The sequence below is a fragment of the Coloeus monedula genome (assembly GCF_965178545.1).
Source record: "Coloeus monedula genome assembly, chromosome: 10".
In the NCBI taxonomy this organism is placed as follows: domain Eukaryota; kingdom Metazoa; phylum Chordata; class Aves; order Passeriformes; family Corvidae; genus Coloeus; species Coloeus monedula.
Genome location: NC_138790.1, coordinates 3,243,878 through 3,262,975, shown reverse-complemented (window position 1 = coordinate 3,262,975; position 19,098 = coordinate 3,243,878). Strand labels below are relative to the sequence as shown.

Sequence of the window (19,098 nt, the reverse complement as noted above, 5' to 3'; positions counted from 1 at the left end):
TGCTTGGCACATGTCACCCGAGCCTTCCTGGCTGGTCTGACCGGGGCTTTGGGAAGTTACAGGACCCAAATCAAGCAAAATTCAATGCTGACATGCAACCCTCTTGACTTGGTAGGAGTTGCAAAGGGTGTAAACGAAGCTGGAATTTGGCTCAAGTTTGGGGGCTTGGCCGAAAGTGCCCGAGAAGCTGAGCTGCTGGAAAAGAACTGGGTGAAGGTCAGCACCTGTGCCCCTGTGCCCAGCTCAGCAGAGCTCTGCCCCAATTCCCCAGCACAGTCCTGGTGTTCCAGGTCCCAAGCATGACTGCACGTTCGCTGCAATCCCAGGTGTGTTGTCATCTTTTGGTGCAGGTCTCTTACAGCTGCTCTGTGTGCTCACCAAGTGCCTGGTTGGTGGTCACAGTGTGGTGGCAGGGCCACCCTCCCAGGAGGGGCTTGGCCTTTTTGAGGACCCCAGCTGGGGACATTCTGAGTGGTGCAATATTGAGAAGCTCAGGCTCTTCGTGGCACATTTCCCTCTCTTCATGGCCCAAGAATATTTTATCCCCACACTGATCCATCCTTACTGTAGGAACAGGAGGCCCAGCCTGTTCCCTTGCTTTGAGGAGTGGGTCTCTGATGTTTTTAGGTGAAGTTAGCAGATGTCTCTCTCCTGCTTCATTGGTGCCCAGAAGAAGCTCTTGTGTCAGAAGAGCTGGTGTTGGTTGTCAATGGCTTCTGCAAAGAGATGCTTTGCCCACCTTGATTTTAGCCAGGAGCAGCTTGGAGAAGCTGAGGCTGTTTGGTGTTTCTTTTCACTGCCGCTCTTGAAAGTAATGATGAAAAGCCACCTCGTTTCTGAGGAACAACCTGATATTATTAAAAAGGCCAAATGAGGGGGGGGGTTAGACTGGATGTTATAAAAAAGTTCTTCCTCCAAATAGTGGCTGGGCAGTGGAACAGGCTCCCTAGGCCAGTGGTCATGGCCCTAAGCCTGCCAGAACTCGAGCATTTGGACAACACTCTCAGGTGCAGGGTGGGATTCTTGGGGTCCTCATTATCCTGTGCAAGACCAGGACCTGATCTTCAATGATCCTCCCAAGTCCCTTCCAGCAATAATGAGGGACACATGCAGATTCCCAGGCTCCTTTTTTCAGGTGGTAGATGCATTGGAAGAGCTGTTTCTCTTCACTGCATGTGCAATGTTCTCCCTGTCTGCCACTCATGTTGTGACGCTCTCCTGCTCTCCCACCTCTTTCACTGCAGGCATCTTTTTATCTCCTTATTCACCTCCCATGTGTGAGAGATTCCTGTCTGCTCAGCTTCTCGAGGTGTTTCCAGTTCCAAAATTGAGCTCAGTTTGCTTGGTCTTTTAGATGTGAACTGCTTGGGCATGGACTGGACCCAGCTGCTGGTGTGGAGAAGGAGTCTCTGACCTTTCCATCACCAGATCATGCTTGCTGGTGGACACACCTTCGAGCTGGGTAACCCCAAGGAAAAGTCCTTACCTACAGTGACAGAGAAAAGATGCAAGAGGAGGTTGTTCCACAACATGTATTTGGCTGAGGTGGTGGAGGAGAGGGACACTCAGAGGAGGCCTAGGTGGTGAGGTGACAGGAGAACTGTGCACCAGACCACTGACCACTGATGTCTCCTTGCTCTCCCCCTGAAAACATTCCTGATGATTGGTGGAGTGGACACCAAGTCTCCCCAGATGTGGGCACCAGCACTGCCAGGAGGGGTGGTGAGGCTGTGCAGTGTCCACGAGCCATGGACACCAGTGGGTCTGCTCCTCAGCACCAGGAGGAAGGAAGGGGCACGAAGGTCTGCCATGAAACAGAGGAGCTGCACGGATGACCCCCACTGCAGCCTGGTGGGGCAGGATGGTGGCAGTGGGTGAGGAGGCCATGGAAATGCCCCAGGTGGGTGGTCACAGCCCGGTTCCCCTGCAGCCAAGATCCTTGGGGAATCACTGTGCTCCTCACCCCACACACCTCACCCCCAGCCCAGCCACACAGCCTGGACAAGAAGAGCATGGCCAATGTCTTCAGCAGCAGCTGCATGAGGATAGGTGAGGGAAAAAGGCTTGGCTTGGAGTTCAGCTCCTTTCCATCCTGGAGAGGAGGTTGGGGCAGGAGAGGGTCTGCTGGGTTGAGGAGCGTAGGAAAAGCCCCAGTGCTCCATGGCTGGAGCTGGCAGGTGGTCCATGCATCAGGTTCAGAGGGCACTGGACCCCCAGGCCCTGGCAGGCACCATCCTACTGATCCTACTTGGGTGCTCCAGCCCTTCTCTTTCACAAGACAGGTGCAGTCCTCAGTCCTGTTAATAAACTCTCCCAGCTTCCTGTGCTAGGAACACCCAAAGTGGTTGAAGCCCTTTCCAGAGCAAGCACGTCCTTCCCTCAGCTCCTTGTCTCACTCACAAGACAACACCCAGCCCCACAAGAGCACCAAGTCCTGTAGGAGAGAGACATGCAGGACAGAAACAGCTTTGGGTTCCATCATGAGATCCCTTTCCTTGCCTCAGACTTTGTCCTGGTGTGGGAAATAATCCCCTGGGAGCTGAGCTGGGAGCAGGACAGCTGTGAGAACAGTGACGTGCAGGAGAGATCTGCTGCCATCCATAGGACCTGGAGGAAGGAATTTCAGGACAAGCTTCAATCTGCTGGGATACACACACAAAAGGTACCTGGGGATCTGACTCCAGCTTTCCATCCCCCTGCAGTAAATGCAGCCTTCATCTGTGGCTTGTGGGGTCCAGGGGAGGATATGCCCTGCCACGGGGGCCTCTCTCAGGAGGGGAGCCAGGGCTTGCAGGGATGCAATGTGTTTGTGCTCATCTCCTGGGTCAGCTTTACCAGGCTGATCCACACCAGTGACCAGCACGGAGTCACCCCGGTGCCACCCACAGGCACCTGTACGGGTGCCAGCATTCTCTTTTCTCCCCACAGCACATGACTCACCTGGAGAAGAAGGTGGTGCCCTATCTGCTGCTGAGTGCACCCTGGAGCCTGCTTTGCTGCTGTGCCCAGGAGTTCCAGCTCTGGGTGCCCTGCAGGTGAGGGGCTGCGGTGCCCAAGCTTGCAGGGGAAGGGGAACAGTGCCCCAGTGCTCCTGGGTGTCCCAGTCTGCATGACTGGCTGGGTTTCTGTGGAGCTCCGATGGGGTTTGCAGCCTCCTTGCTTCCCAGGGGACCCAGCGATCCCCAGTCACCACTCTTGTCCCATGGAGAGCTCTGGGGTCCCATTTCATTTTGCTTCTGAACTTCTCCTCCAGAGCCCCATCCCTTCTTTCACTGGCTTCTGAAAAGCAGGTTCCTGGGCATTTGGGCAGGGCTAAAGGAGGGGGGATGGTGCTGCTGCCATCATGAGCAAGGAGCACTGTGGCAGGGGGACAGTCCCATCAGAGAGTGGGAGCCTTCACATGGCCACAGGACAGCTGGGGCTGAGGGCAGTGCCAACCAACTGTGGGCTAACTGGTCCCAGTCTGGGACCACCATCAGCCAGCCCTTTTGTCCCACCTTAGTAAGCAAGAAGAGGGCTCTGTGAACCAGATAAGCCCTTCTTTCCCTGGGGCTGCTCTGGATGCATTCCTGGAATCAGTGCCTGGGATCTCCACTCACAACTCTGACGTGGCTCCTGCAGGTTTGTTGGCTACCCTAGAAACTACCTGAGCTTTCTGGGGATCTGCAATGAGGAGCTGAGTGCCGGATGGGAGAGGCCCTATGCTGGTGTGTGCTGTGGGAATGCCTTCCCACCCTCGGGGTCTGATCTCCGTGTGCCAGCAGGCTGAGGGCCCTGCTCTCCCCACAGTGCAGCCCAAGTGGATGCTCCATGGTGCAGGAGCTGCTGGTCATCATGGTGGGGAGGCAGATCATCAACAACGTGCAGGAGGTGGCCGTCCTGTGAGTACACCATGGCTTGCCAGGGCCATCACGCGTCCCTGAGCTCACACAGGATGCCAAGGGCACGTTCAGCAGCAGAGGATGTGGTGGCCCTTCTTTTGTTCCTCCAGGAAGCTGAAGTGCTCGTGGCATAAGTGTAAGCTCCTCTCAGCCAAGGCAGGAGAGGAGCGGGGGTCGGCCCTGGTGGAGCAGGCACTGGTTATGGGCCAGCAGCTGCTGGGGCTCAAAGGGTTGCTTGATGAGTACCTGGAGACGGGTAGGGACTGGCCTCGGGCTGGGGAGTGCTGAGAGGCACTGGGAGAGAGAAGGCTGGTGTGGAGAGGCAGGAACTGCAGGAGTTCCCCAGAGGAAGGAGCTTTCACCGTGAGCAGCCTGTAGGTGCTGGAGGGAGAAGGGCCGCCCCGCTCCCCACAGGATCGGGCTGCGAGATGCTGCAGTTGAGGCTATTATCTCAGTCTGTCCCTCCCCACTCCTCTTCCTCCTCTTTCTCCTAGTCCTGCAGTTTGGCTTCATCACCATCATCTTCGTGGCAGCCTGTCCCCTGGCATCCCTCTTCACCCTGCTCAACAACTGTGTGATCTGCCTGGACCCCAACAAGCTCATCTGTGACTACCAGCGGCCTGTGGCTGAGCAGGCACAGGGCATTGGCATCTGGTTGTCCATCCTGGAGGCCACCACTCACCTGGCCATCATCAGCAACGTGCACTGGGCGGGTGGCCAGGGGTGAGGGGGCTGCAGGTGGGGTAAGGGAACTGGGGGAACTCGTCTGGGTGTTGCAGGATGCAGCGTGACGAGGGGAGCTGCAGTGCTGGGGGTGAGTCTGCCTGTGCAGAAGATGCAGCTCCAGCCACGGGCAGTGGGCAGCTGTCATGCTCTGGGCCTTGCTTGGCAATAACTGGGAGAAGGGAACAGGGCACTGCACTGTGAGCAGCTCTGCTGTCCCACACCAGCGTCATGTCTGGTTTGTCAGGCTGAGGGAAGGAGAGGCAGAAAGCCACCCCAGAAGCACGGGGCATGAAGGAAGGTGAGGATGGGGTGTCCCCCTGCTGAGCAGGATCTGCTGCAGCACATCTTCCGGCTTCCAGGCCTTCCTCATAGCCCTCAGCTCTGATTTTCTGCCCTCTGTGTACCACAGGCATATGTACAACAGCAGCCTGCACGGCTACGTGAACTCCACCTTGGCGTACGCACCACGGGACTTTGTCCTGCACAGCAACACCCCATGCAGGTGGGAGCCCGCTCCCGCCTCGCCTGGCTCCTCCTTCCTTCAGCTTGGATTTTGCCTTTCTCTGCCTCTGCCACAGCAAACATTTTATTTAGCAGAGTGACTTTGAGCCAGGTCCATGCTGCCCACCCACTTCGCTGAGGTCCTGGGGGCCCTCACTCATGCCAGGGCTGAGCGTGTGCTGGACAGGTCTGTGTGTGGGGCAGTGGGGAGGGTCGCTTGCCACCATTGTGGAGGGAGGTGCTTTTGTGAAGATTAAATTCCCCCGGGGCCGGGTGACCTGTGGGACGTAGGTCCCAGCAGAAGCTGGCTGAGGGCTGGTTCTGCTGTGCTCCAGCATGCCCAGCTGGGAGCAGGAGTAACTGCCAGGAAGGTCAGTCAGTACCTGCTGCACTTTGCTCCCACAGATAACAGAGCATTCAGGGACCAGGATGGCAGCCTGACCTTGACTCACTGGCAGCTGCTGGCTGTACGCTCAGGTTTCATTGTCACCTTTGAGGTACCAGCTGCTGAGCCCAACTGGGTGGCTAAGGATGTGCTGCTGGGGCAGGGGTAAGGACTCGCCACCACAGCCAACCCACACATCCCATCCACTTCCAGCATTTGGATTTCATTATTGGACGTGTGACTGCATGGCTGGCACCTGACATTCCTGAGGCTGAGGAGGTTAAGATGAAGCGTGAACAGTACCTGGCTAAAGAGCTCTGGCTGAGAACAAGGTGGGCTGCAGCAGGTCATCTCCCTCCTCCTCCAAAGCTCTTTTTGCTTTATGCCCACACTGAGGCACTGGCAAGCAGGAAGGTAGCCCTGGAAGAGGCTGTGGCCGCTCCTGCTAGGACAAGTGCCAGCTCCCTGTTTCTGTGGTTCACGTCCTATTGAAGAAACAGGAGATAAGAAGCAAGGCCAGGGTCACAGATCCAGCTGCAGGCAGGAACTGGGAAACTGAGCAGCTCGCCAGCAGCTGACTATCGTGGCAGAGTACGGCCCAGGGCACAGTACTAGGACAGAGGAGCTGTGAGCAGCAGGTGTGCCATGCCCCCATGGCTGCCTGGCACCTGGGCATTTGGGGATGGCTGTTGCTGAAGGTGGGAAGGGACACACCTGGCTCTGAGTGTCTGTCCCAGCTCATTGGTATTACTGCATACATGACCTGGCAGGGAGGGAATCAGAGCGCTGAGAAGGCAGACGAGAGGCTCTGGTTGTGGAGTAACTGAGCAAGAGGGACCATGGCTGGTGCCTCCCCCTCCTCCCTTATACGAGCAGCATCCCTGGCACCAGCTGCCTGGAGGCAAGCAGGTTTGTGTTTCCCTAGAAGGAGCATGCAGCCTCTGCTGCTGCTCTCACCCCCTTCCTTCGACCCACCGCTTGCCATGTGAGTCCCACCCCATCAAGGGCATGGCCACAGCAAAGGCTCAGGTGTGCATACTTGAAAGTCCTCAGCCCTGGCTAAACCCAGCCCAGCATGGACTGCCTCGGATCTCACCCCATCAGCAGAAATAATATCCACCACACTCCAAGCTGTTTCAGGTTTTATTTTAGAATTTATAAAATTCCAGTGTCATCCATACTCATGAGCCTTTTTACATGTTTGCATATAGTCTCCAAATTCCAAAGTTAAGGCCAAGGGATCATTGCTATGGAAACGTACAATATGGAAGACGTCAAAGAGAAGAAATGGACACATGCCACAGTCTGCTGCGGAAGGAGGGTGGTGGGGGGACAGTACTAGGTACAATCACTTCATGACCTTCTTTAGAGTGGAAGGTAGGGCTGTGGGGCACAAGCCCAAGGCAGTGGGTGCCCTGGATGTAACTCAAGCCTTGCTGTGCAACTGGTGAGGGCATGGGGGCATAAAGAGGAGGAGGGGGTGATAGGCTTGGTGATGCAGGACAGACCTAAGCTACAGGGTATTAACCATTTCCTGACAGACGCAGATGGGAGGGTACCACCCTAGTTCCCCTTTTCCCGTGCTGGAGGCAAGGCCACCCTGGTCCTTCAGGGGCAACCAAGCACTCCACAACAGGTCCGTTTCACTTGGTTCTCAGACTAAAGGAGAGCACTGTGAGGTTTTGGTTTGACTTCTGCATAGCAGTGTCTGCCAAGAAGAGCTGGCGCAGGAAGGAAAAGCATCGGCATGTTGGGCCTGCCCCACGGAGGGAAAGGCAAGGCAGCTGGGCTCAGCCTGCCACAGCTGTGCTCTGTCAGCAGCACTAGAGAAGAGAGGCTAGGGCCTCCTGCTTGTCCAAGAGCTGAAGCAGCTGGGACAGAGGAATGGCTCAGACTACAAGCTCTGTAGGACTGATACAGAAAGTGGGGGACACTCAAAAACCCCACGCTACACACCTCCCTCTATAAAGATGCAGTTTTCCTCTTACTGGCTGGAGGAGCTCGGACACAACCCCCTTTGAGCAAGCTGTGGCAGGGCCCAGGTGCAAGCAGCCCCAAGTACAGATCACAGATCACCCTCTACCACATGATGGAGGCCTCAGGAGGGCTCAGCACACACATCACCCCCCCAATGCTGTCGGAGCAGAAGCCTGGCTCACACAACCTCTGCAGCCCAGGGCTACGGCACAGCTGCACCCATGGCCCTGGGGTGAAGCCCTGTGCTAGCTCAGCACGCAGTCCCTGCAGATTATTCCCAGCCTGCCTCAGCATCTCCATGCTCTGCTTCCCTCTGGAGCAGCTCTCCCAGCTGTGCAGACACAAGGCTCCTCTTGCTTCTCCTCCGCGCTTCTGCCATTGCTGCCCAGGTGACAGCTGGAGTAGCTGCTAAACCATAACCATCGAGAGGCCCCCATCATACTGATGTCTGAGGTAGAAAGAAGGCAACAGGAACAGTGTGACTGCTGCTCGTGCCGAGCTGCTGCAGCACTCACAGCGGGCTACAGCGTCTCCAGGCTGTGCGTCCCGCCAGCTGCTCCTGAGCCATGTCACTGCAGCGACCTCGGCTGAGCCAAACCTGTCCCATCCGGTCACACTGCCACGTGCTGGCTTCTCCTGCCTGCTCACACTGCTGGGAAGGGGGAACGAGAGACTGCAGGGAACTAGGAGCGAGGTCTCTCATCAAGCACTGGAAGACTGGTCAAGTGAGCAGGCTGGGGCTGGGCTTGGTGCGGCGCAGGGACGCGCGCTTGCTGCGCTCACAGGTGTTTTCCTGACCAGGGTAGCCATACGGTTTTTCTGGCCCCTTCCATCTTCTGTTGTCTCTACAGCCTATTGAAGGTTTTGTTTCTTTTAAAAGCAGGTTTCTGCCCTTATAGATTATTTGAAGCTCTCCCCACAGTCAGCTATCAGCATTAAATGAATTTTTGGCAGTTAAAAGGAAAAAAAGTTGATTGCACTCTACAAAGGTAAGGTAAGGCCTGGGATAAACACAAAGGAAAGAGGGCAAACGTTTTGGCTTTAGAAAGTCAAGGAAATTTATTTCCTGAGGTCATGAGACAGGAAGTAGATTCCTAGCCACAGTAAAGGAGGTCTCCTAATGAAGGCGAGAATGCCTAGTCAGACATGCTCAAGAGAGCAGATTGCTCTGCTAGCGCTTGGGAAGCTGCGAATCTTAGCCACTTGGAGTCAATTATGAAGTTTCTAACAAAAACACACACATTTAGTGTTTGAATCTGAGTGGAAGTCTTGTTCCAAAGGAGGAAAGAATATCCATCAAGAGATGAGGGTGGGTCCTATACACGGTGATAGCTGAGGGGAGCAGGATGGGATCTAGCACTCCAGACACCATTAGGAGACCTCTTGGGACAATTGATTTGTGCTCCAGCCGCTGGGTCAGATTTCAGACAGGAAGTATTTGTGGCAGGTTAGTGTCAGGTCAGCGGGCTGGAGGAGTTTCTGCTTCCAGGTCATTATCGTTTGGGTCCCCAGGGAAGAGTCTTGGGGGCCACTTGAGCCCCAAAGCTGGGGAAGTCTTCAGAACTGCTCATATCAGGGGCCTAGAGCAAACAAAAAAGGGAACAAGTTAAGCTCCTGCCCTGCTGCGAACTTACATGGTGGGGCCCTGAGCTAAACACCATCGCTGATATCCCAGGAGGAGAGACAATGGGGAAGGGACAAAAAGGATCACTGTGGCCCCAGGACTGCCCAGGGTGGAGGGCCAAGCCATCTAGAGGTGACATTGAGGAGGGTGCAGATAAAGTGAAAAGGGTCCCAGCTCAGTAACTGGGCCACTGGAGTAGGGTCAGGCCAGCCCTGCAGCAGTACTGGGGCAGCTGAGAATGAGCTGCCGCATGTCCCAGCTCAGAGTTGCAAACACCGAGCCAGTTCTGTGCTGCAGCAAGAGTCTCAAGTCCCAGGCCATACCCCTACCCCTAAAAGTAACAAAACCTGGCAGGACACCTCCTATTATGGATCCCCCATTCCCCAACAGCTCCACAGTGGTGTAGCCAGAGTGGACAAGAGGTTGGGAAAGTGCTTTGAAAGATGGACAGGCGAGCCCAGGCCTGTACTCAGGCCACAAAGAGCAGCAAAAAGCTGCTTGCTCTGTCACCAAGGAGAGTGCTCTGTGTCCCCAGCACAGACAGAAGTGTCCCCACACTCTGTGCCCCCCAGCCTGCAGCACAAGCAGCACTCACCTTCTCGTTGTTGACAGTGGCCCAGGGGGCATCTCTCACCACAAAGCCCTTGGATGGGGCCTTGGACTCTTCATGTGAGGAGGGCTTCATGTACACCTGCATTGCCTCGTTGTCCACCACATCTGCAAGCTGCAGTAACACAACCAGTGAGGGGGGGGATCTGGATAGCTCCTCAAACTGGTATAAAATGTCCACCCTCCATCTCACCACACTGCAACCTGTTCAAGTTCACCAGCCTGTTCTACAATGACCAAAACCAGTGTGTCTGCACTAGTCTGAGGGCCACAACTTTTAACTGGTCCAAGCTACTACAAGGCAAGAACATGCACATCCTGGGGTGTCCAAGCATTCTCATTCACTGTCCTCTCCTGGACAGAGGGGGCAGTCCAGCTGGTTTGAGGGACAGCTGCAGTGGAGACTGACAGCCACCGGCACAGGGCTCAATTTCTCTGATGCAGTGGAAGAAAATAACACATGGACATAGTTCAGATATCCAGCTCTGTGGCAGGGGAAATTCTTGCTAAGCCCTGGCACAGATTTGCTGAACACTTACATATTCCTCCTCCAAGTTCAGGATGTGATCAATAGCTTCTTCCACGTTCTCAGGAAGTCCTGTCACAGTCACACAGTTGGGGTCAGGAGCCCCACTCTGGGGAAAGCGAATATCCACCTGTAACACAAGGAACAGCACAAGAGTTATGCCTGCACATCTGAAATGCCAGAGACCCCCCGCGAGCCCTGTCATTAGAATCACAGATCACTCTCACTGATGCCCTCACTGAAGCCACCAGTCTCTTTTGGACCTCCACAGCTCAGACTGAGCTGCTCACTGAGGGGTGAGCAGGTATATACCTGAGGGGTGAGCAGGTATATACCTGGCCCCAAAGCTTGCCCAGTTTCCTGAGAAGGAAAGCAGAGCAGTCTGTAGTAAGGACCCAACTTCCAGCAGCCCCTGCTGCTCTCACTCCCAGAGGCTTGCTGATTTCTGGGCAGCTCCTGCAGCAGAGACAGGAGAGGGGCTGCATTTCCAGACACTGTCCTCACACTGCTGCAAGCATTTTCACCACTGAGCCATCACCATGAAGAACAATGAGCTTTCTGTGCTTGCCACAGAATAATCACTTTATAGAGCTGGCCTAGTGCACCCCATGCACAAGCACTGTGCTCTCTCACACCCTGCCTTCCAGATGGGTGCCAGAAATCTAAACAAGACAGGACCAAACCCAAAGGCTGCTCATTTGGGAAGCAAACAGTTTCTTTCAATAACTGAGCCCAGCCAAGATGCAGGTCTCCAAAATCCCATCCCTCTGTATTCACATTCACTGCTGCCCCTGCAGTAAAGCCTGCTGCTGATGCCACGTGCTATCAGGGCAGAGGTCCCTGACCTTCCCAGAGCCAGCCGGCTTTGCCACATCCACAGCCCTGAGAATATGCCATGATTCCCAAAGTCAAGGGGATCCACAGTGGCCTAGAGGAAATCCAGAGGAATTCTCTGAGTTAAGCTCAAGTAGCTGGGGGGTCTGGGGACAGCTTCCTCACAGAGCATCCCAGCAAGAGGCCTGGCTGCCCACTTCCAGAAATCAGAGTAGCTGACATACACACCTCTGCCTCTCTCTCAAGATCAACTGGGACTCTGACTGCAAGAAACCCAACCAAAGGGCTGCAGAGAAGGACAGAGCTCATGCTGCTTGCAGGGCGAATCCAGAGCACCAAGGAAGCATTCCCAGGTTCCTCTTCTGTCTGGATTCCAGCAAAACAGGAAAAGCTCCTGGCCTGGCTCCCAGAGGAACATGACTCAGAGCTGAGGTGGTGTGGGGATGCTTCAGCTGGTGTCTGGCTGTGGTGTCCAGACACCCCAGGTGCCCTGGGCCAGGGATGCTGCTCATGTGCTGGTGGAGTTGAAGGTGAGCAAGGCAGCACTGGCTTTTTTTTCACGTCTGTTCTAGCTGAAGGTGCTCAACAAGCACAAGACACAAGAACCACAAGATGTGAGCTCATTCAGCACCAAGCTCTTTACCCAGGAGGAGGTGGCTGCCCAGGCCCAGCCTGACCTGTGTGGCATCGCCCCAGTGCTCACCTTGAACTCATCCATGATTTTGCGGATGGCTTTACCACGTGCACCAATGATGCGTGCGTGAACACGATGGTCCAGAGTCACGTCCTCGGAAACCATCTGCTCCAGCTCGCCAACGATCTTCATGATGGCATCCCGGGCAGCCTCGGCGTTCTTCTCATAGCCAGTGATGGTGATCTGGTCTTGGGCCTGGGGCACACAGACGTGTGAGAGACCAAGCTCATAAGCAGCTGAGCAAGCTTTCTCCCTGCTAATCCCCTTTACCATCCACCTTATCCAAAGGCAATGGAGAGAGTTCGGAGCTCTCGAGAAGATGCTCAGAGACAACCACTAGCTTTCCTTGCACTCTGTCTGATCTCTCACCTGGCTTTCATCATCCTTGTCGGGGAACTGGATGTTGACCTCATGCTCTGTGCGTATCTGGGTGATCACTGCTCCCTTCCGCCCAATGATTTTAGGGTGATACTTGGGATCTACAGTGACTGTCAGTTTGAAGCTTCGCAAGGCCTGGAACAGGAGAAGCAGAGTGAGAACAGGGAACACACCATGGCTGCTCCAGTGATGTCCACTTAAGCCACAGCATTTCCTTCCAGCTTCTGAGATGCATGAAACAGATTTTGCAGGGTCATGCTTAAGCACCCAAGCCATCCATCCTTGAAAGCACAAGCTGGAGCCTTGTGCTTTCACCAAGTTCAGAGGGAAACTACAAACAGCAAACAACCACCCAACTCATCCCTCAGCTATTATTCAGAGCTGTGGTAAGGATTCAGTGAGGATAGATACAGGGAGACTCACAGCACAGTGAGATTCCTACCCACCAGTGTCTCGAAGGTATGTGAAGGTGTGAGAGAGATTTGGACAGTCCAAAGTTATATTCCCAAACTGTCCTGTCAGTTCATGGTAAATGAGCTACCTTTGAGTAACCCATTTATGAGCATTCCACACCCACAGAGCAGCTAAGGGTGCTTCTAAAAGATGAGGTGTTCCTGGAGTCTGCGCCCAGAGGCTGAAGCCATGTTCGGCTGTAAGAAAGACAGACAGGCACAGGCCTTACCCGATCCTCTTGTTCAGCTTGCAATTCCTTCACTCTTTCCAGGAGCCCGACCTTGGCACGGTCCAGGTTGGTAGCCAGCCCAGTGATGGTGATGATATCTGACTGCAGCTCAGGAGCAGGCACCTGGATGTTCACCTGAGTAACAAGCAGCAATTATCACTTTGTATCACTGCTCATTCTGTGTCACTTGTGATGCCTCTGACTGCAGGCTGGCATCTCGCTGGTCTCCCCTGACACCACGACCAGCTCCCACCCAGGCAGCCTACAAACCACAGAATGGTAGAGGTTGTAAAAGATCTCTGGAGGTCCTCAAGCTGGGCCACCTGAAGTCAGTTGCCTAGGACCATTTCTAGATAGTTTTTGCATAGAACTCTGTTTCTCCAGCCCCTGTGACAGCCTAGAGAGGCCAGGAAACAAATATATGTTCAACAACACTGACTGCAGCCAACCTGCATCAGGCCCAGAGGATCTGGAGAATTCTCCCAAATGGGTAGGCGCAACAGAGTTGTTTCCCAGAGCCCAGGAGGAAAACAACTCTCACAGTGATGAGGAATCCCTGCAGACACCAGCCAAGTCATGCAACACTCACAACATCAACACCGATCATACAGCTTCAGCACAAAACCTGCCAAGCCCTGGACCCAGGGTCCAAAACACACAGGGATCATTTTCCTATTATGGAGCCTTGGATTCCATGGCAGACCTGAGTATGCTGTAACTGTCCAAACCTCAAACACAGTCACTTACAGATTCTCCAGGACAGAGGAGATGGAAGGAAGGGCAACAACTTACTTCAAACTCATCCATCATTTTGCGGATCCCACTTCCTTTCTGGCCTATGATGTAACGGTGAAGATCAAAGGGAACTTCCACCTCAATGGTGACAGGAACCAGAGCCTGCAGGGGATGGAGCATGGTTTACCAGTGGAAAGACTTCTCCTGTCTTCTATCTTGCCATATACTTGCCCAAAAGAACATATTGCTGAACAGAGCAATGCTACACTCCCTTGTAGTCAGGATACAAACTTGACAGGAAGAGAGGACAGCTGGGAACACCAAAATGACCTGTTGCATGTTAAAGCATGCTTTCCAAACAAGCCGTCTGAAACCCCACCTGGGCAACAGGTTGTTTTCATATCCTTTGGAGACTTGGAAAACATCACTGCAGAAGCATGGCAAGGTCTACTGAACCTGGAATGACTCAGCCTCAATCAGACTCCTCCTCTTCCCAGCTGTGCTCCATAAAACAAGCATGTTATGCTTTTTATGGCAAGTAACTTGGGGCTGCTTACAAGCTCTAGCAATTGCAAGGTCAGGCCCTACAATTCAAGGTGGCAGGCTAAGTCACAGAGCAGAGGGGCTTCCCTCGAGCAGTACAGACCCCCTCTAGAGCCAGCATCACTGACCACTTGCATTACACCTGGACTGAGTAGCTTTTACTACCCCCACCAAAAATTACGTCCAAGCATCACTACTTTAACAGGGTAAGGGGCTGAGAAAGCCACACACCTGCAGTGCCTCCTTTGCTGCCTCACACTTCTCCCTGCGGCCAGAGATGATGATGATATCGCACTTCTTCGGAGAGCTGGGATCTGTGTCCTTCCCCTCCTTGCCTTCCCCACCTTCCTCACCATTCTCCTGCACAGCTTGCTCCGCAACAGGGGCTGAAAACATGGAAAGTCTTGTGTTCAATACACAGAGCCACCTCCTTGCTCATCATCTCCCTCCTCCAGATCCTCAGGCTCAGCCATCAGTGAGAACTCAGAGAGATCTCAGTAAGCCCACAGAGCCATTTTTGTCAGGCTAAGTCCTCATTCTCCCTGTACTCTGCAGTGACAACATGTTCACAACACCCAGGTCTGTGGTTTGACCTCCTGAAACTGTCCCCTTCCCAAGAGGGCAAGGCTGATGCTAGGCCCAGATTCAAGGACACTGCAGGAACACCAGGGATCAGTTCTCTCCATAAATTTTAAGTAGAACATGTCCACTGGAGCAGAGTGTAGGCTACACTACACTCATTTGATCATCCCAACTACCATGTGAATGTGCATCCATAGGTATACCTGGGTTTTCCTCCCTGTCAGGGAATTTGATCTGGACGCCAAAGTCCCGGGTGATCTGCTGGATCCGGGATCCTTTGGGGCCCATAATGGAGCGGTGGAACTTTTGTGGGATGGTGCATTCGATTGTCACTTGAGCTTCCTGTGGGAAAGCAGAGTTGCTCTATTGCAATGCAGCCTCTTTCACACCAGGAGACAGGATGTTTGTGCATGATGAAATCCAAAACGGACAGAGAGGGGTCAAAAAAGATAACAACGGCTGACAGGGGAAGAACTGAAAATTTCCTAGAATTGTTTCTCTCTCAGAGAAGAGCAGAGGATTTAAAGAAGGCTGCCTTCAACTCAGGATGTTAAAGGCTTCCAAGAGCCAAGCTCAAACTCTTTATTACCCTGAGGAGGAGGAAGCATTAGAAGAAATGAAAAAAAATAAAGAAAGAAGGGAAGAGAACAGGTTTGACAGTTGACTGCTTCCGAAAACCAATACTAACAGTGCAGGAAACCCCTGAAAGCAATCACTGCCCAAGGCCAGACATGGAGAGGCACAAGAAGGCTCTGATCTTTTAATGTCTAGACGCACATCAAGGAGTGGTCTCCTACTTCCACCCCTAAAAACGAAGAAGATGGTCAGAGGAGGAAATTCATTCATACAGCACTGCCATTTTGGAGCCAGCTGCTACCCCCAGGCCAGGATCTAAAGTCCGCAGACCTTGTACGCTGACAGCAAAGGTTCAGATCCAAGCACTACCATGGGACTTGTTCACAAAAAGCTTGGTCATACAGCAGTTTCAAGCAGGACACTGCTGAAGGAACAGAATACAGGAGAAACAGTTTTTCTGCAACATACCAGGTCCTCAATGATCTCCTGGATGCGCTTCTTGGCTGCCTCCACACAGTCCTTGGCTCCCTTGAGGGTGACTTTATCGCTCTGGGTGCCGGAGCGCGGGAAGCTGACCATCACACCACCGTATTCATCTGCAATCTCACGCAGAACTTGTCCTCTACGGATGACAAAGTGGCGGTGGTGCTTGGGGTCAACCACCATGGAGTCTTCAACCACGTTATCCTGCCAACACACAACAGCTAGTCAACCCTGCCTGTCCTGGTGATAGGCATGAGCTGGCTGTACCCAACAGCAATCAGCTTACAACCTCACTCCAAGGTAAGGAAGGATCTTCCTGAGCTCCCATGAAGGGCAGGGCAGCAAGTATTTTTAGGACAAGCAGGTCCTCCACACTGACTCGTTATACCTTGCCACAGTGAAAGGCAAGAAAGTAGAAAAAGTTCATACCAAGTTCTTGATGAGAGCCTCCAGCTCCTTCTGTGCCTCTTTGACAGCCTCCTCTGTTCCCATGATAGTGATCAGTTCCTGATCTTTATCCTCAGAGGTGGGGAAGATGATGCGGGCCCCCGTGTTGTCTCGCACCTTACGGATGTTGCCACCACCCTTACCAATAAGGAATTTGTGGTACTCTGGCTTTGCACGGAGGTCCACAGTATAACTCTTTGTTTGCTGAAAAGAGCCAGAGACCCACGGAACATGTCAATGTATAGAAAATATCCATCAGCACCAACAGTCAGCATGTAGATATGTTATGTGCACCTACATGCAGAGCGCTGCAAAAGCAAGGTAGGTGTAGTGTGCCGTTGAAAGTAAAAAAGGTATACAATGTCTTAAATTAAAAACACTACCCCAAAGATATTCTCAGGGCCAAAAAACTAACTGTACACTCAGCATGACCAATGAGAGGATGAACAGAGACTTCCCTAGGAGAAGGGTCTGAACAGCACAAAAGGCAATACCATCATTTGCTAACTGACTGCTGCAAGCCAGGCCCCAGAGGCAACCAACCAACTCCCAGGGAGAACATGTTCACATGCTGACCCGAGAAAGCTTGCTATTAAAATGACCAGTCAGTCAGCCAGCCACAACTCAGAGCAAGGTCTTGTAACCAAAAGCTCTCAAATCTGAATGTATGCAGTGAAATGGATGACTGGAGCCAAAATTCAGAGATTAAGAAAAAAGGAGATCTGCAGAGTAAACTGTTTCAGAGAAGTGTGGATACCCAAGAGCATTCAAACCACAGATGCAAGGGAGCCTTAACTCTCAGTATGTCATCAGCCTGGGCAGAGATGCATTACAGACAGTTCTACCACCCATGAGTGAAGAACTCATTGTCACAAGGATAGAAATATAGCTTTCTTTTAATCATCCAAACTGTACCCAAATCCTCAAAAGAGGATTTGTTTGACTGATGCCAAAGGCTTCCACGCAGACAGAGGGAATCACTTCAAAAGAAACAGCTGGCCAAACCAACCTGCTCCTTCCCCCATAGGACAAGGCTCACCTTCTCCTCTGCCAGATGTAGCAGCTGTTTCTTGGCTTTCTCCACATCCTGGGCTGGGCCCCTGATGGTCACAGTGTCACTGCCAGAGCCCTCTGTGGGGAAGTGGATGTGGACTCCACCACACTCCTCCATGATGGAGCGGATGAAGCGGCCTTTGGCGCCAATGAGGGAATTGTGGAGTTTGGAAGGAATAGAGACCTCCACTTCCGTGATGTTGGCCTAAGTGAGGACAGTACGGGTGTTAGTCAAGCTGTAGCAATGTGTTTGCACAGACTCTTCTTGCCCTCTAACTCCCACATTGCCAGGAGCTTTGCAGAGCTGAGTGTCAGAAATGCCTGACCAGAGGGAATTGAGACTGGCCACTCCTAACACATGAGCAGCCACAAACTTCAGCTGAAGAGTCAAGAACAGACTGACATCCACATTTGTCTCCTGCCACACCCCACTACAAGTGCTTCTATATTTATATCTCCTATAACTCCTGTATTTATGTTTTCAAGTCCCTAATCCACCACAGGCCGGTTGTTTCACTTACCAGCTCCTTTTGGATAGCCAAAATCCTGTGGCGAGCAGCCTCACAGTTTGCTCTTTTGCCCGTGATAACAATTGTCTCTGAGTTGCTGTTCTCAGCTGGGAGATCTATTTTGGTGTTGCTTTCTTCACGGATCTGCCACAAAAAAAAAAAAAAAAAAAAAAAAAATCCCAGCAAAATCATTTGAGAGGTGTCCCGTGTCAGAAAAAAAGGCCTTGGAGGTTTTATTTTACATTACCAATGAGCAGGGGAGACCAGAGAATGAGATTTTGCTGCAGGCAGTCACCATAATGAGCAGTGAAGACAGGAAAGAGATCTCACCTTCTTGATGTTGGCACCTCCTTTCCCTATGATGTTCTTGTGGAATTGTTTGAAGATGGGAACAGAAATAGAAAAGCTGTTTTCAACCTAAGAGAGAAAGGGAGAATTGAAGATTACACCATCCTGGCAAGTGAGGCCCCATCCCAGGAACTCTATAAAGAAGCTTTTGACAACAGATTTAGACCCAAGGAATTCTCTATATGGGACACTTCCAAGAATAAGCAAAGATATGCACTTTCTCCTATAGCCCTTAAATAACAGGTATTACCTGCCTGCCCCCATACAGAAAGAACAATGTCCACAGTTCCCTCATCTTGAGGTGTGTCAGCCCTAGCCACTACAGGTCTGCTCTATTCCAGGGTTATCCAGGCATGGAACAGAGAAAACAGCAGACAGAAGTCTCCCTTACCAGGTCTGCCACCATCTTTTGCATGTACTTGGTGCACTTCTCCACCTCGTTTTTGGGACCTCTGAGTTGAACAATGTCACTCTTGTGTGCAGGGTCTGGGAAGTTGATGATAACCTGCAGGAAATGGTCACTTAGAGTCAACTCAAACAAATGCAAGAATTATCATGTCAGACATGTGCAAAGGTTGGAGGGATCCTGCACATCCCCTTTGCCATTCAGAAGCAGGTAACCACATCAGCAGTCTTTGGCCAGAAGAACCATCTTCTCATACACATTAGATGTATGAGCAGACACCTATCAATCAGTTAGATATTTCTCACACTTACAGGGACAACACATTTATGACTTAAGTGACCATATGTCTATTACCAATGTAGGAAATATGCCCTCTGAATTCCTCATCTCCTAGAAAGCCTTACCTCTGGGAATTTCTCCCGGATTTCCCGGATCCGCTCGCCCTTCTGCCCAATGATGGTCCGGTGGAATTTCTGCTCAATGATTAGGTCCTTGGTGCGTTCATTTTCCTATGGAGAACAGAGTTTACACAGAGTGTTCAGCAGGAGACACACGTACTTGTAATTACCAGTTTGCTGCCCAACAGCTTACTTGTCATC

At 52.5% G+C, this 19,098-nt stretch overlaps 1 protein-coding gene across 2 annotated transcripts in view; it reads right to left on the bottom strand.

Moving 5' to 3' along the window:
* Window positions 1-8,503: 8,503 nt before the first annotated feature.
* HDLBP (high density lipoprotein binding protein) overlaps window positions 8,504-19,098 on the bottom strand; it is a 37,377-nt gene continuing 26,782 nt past the window's right edge. For both annotated transcript variants that reach the window (XM_082288100.1, XM_082288101.1), the window contains exons 13-28: window positions 18,904-19,008; window positions 18,485-18,598; window positions 18,076-18,162; window positions 17,758-17,889; window positions 17,223-17,441; window positions 16,166-16,387; window positions 15,722-15,940; window positions 14,881-15,019; window positions 14,327-14,481; window positions 13,610-13,714; window positions 12,818-12,952; window positions 12,127-12,270; window positions 11,767-11,952; window positions 10,243-10,359; window positions 9,690-9,818; window positions 8,504-9,050 (exon numbers count right to left, since the gene is read on the bottom strand). In XM_082288100.1, the coding sequence (XP_082144226.1) occupies window positions 8,964-9,050; window positions 9,690-9,818; window positions 10,243-10,359; window positions 11,767-11,952; window positions 12,127-12,270; window positions 12,818-12,952; window positions 13,610-13,714; window positions 14,327-14,481; window positions 14,881-15,019; window positions 15,722-15,940; window positions 16,166-16,387; window positions 17,223-17,441; window positions 17,758-17,889; window positions 18,076-18,162; window positions 18,485-18,598; window positions 18,904-19,008 (2,295 nt within the window). In that variant the 3' untranslated portion in view covers window positions 8,504-8,963. The remainder of the gene's footprint in view (window positions 9,051-9,689; window positions 9,819-10,242; window positions 10,360-11,766; window positions 11,953-12,126; window positions 12,271-12,817; window positions 12,953-13,609; window positions 13,715-14,326; window positions 14,482-14,880; window positions 15,020-15,721; window positions 15,941-16,165; window positions 16,388-17,222; window positions 17,442-17,757; window positions 17,890-18,075; window positions 18,163-18,484; window positions 18,599-18,903; window positions 19,009-19,098) is intronic.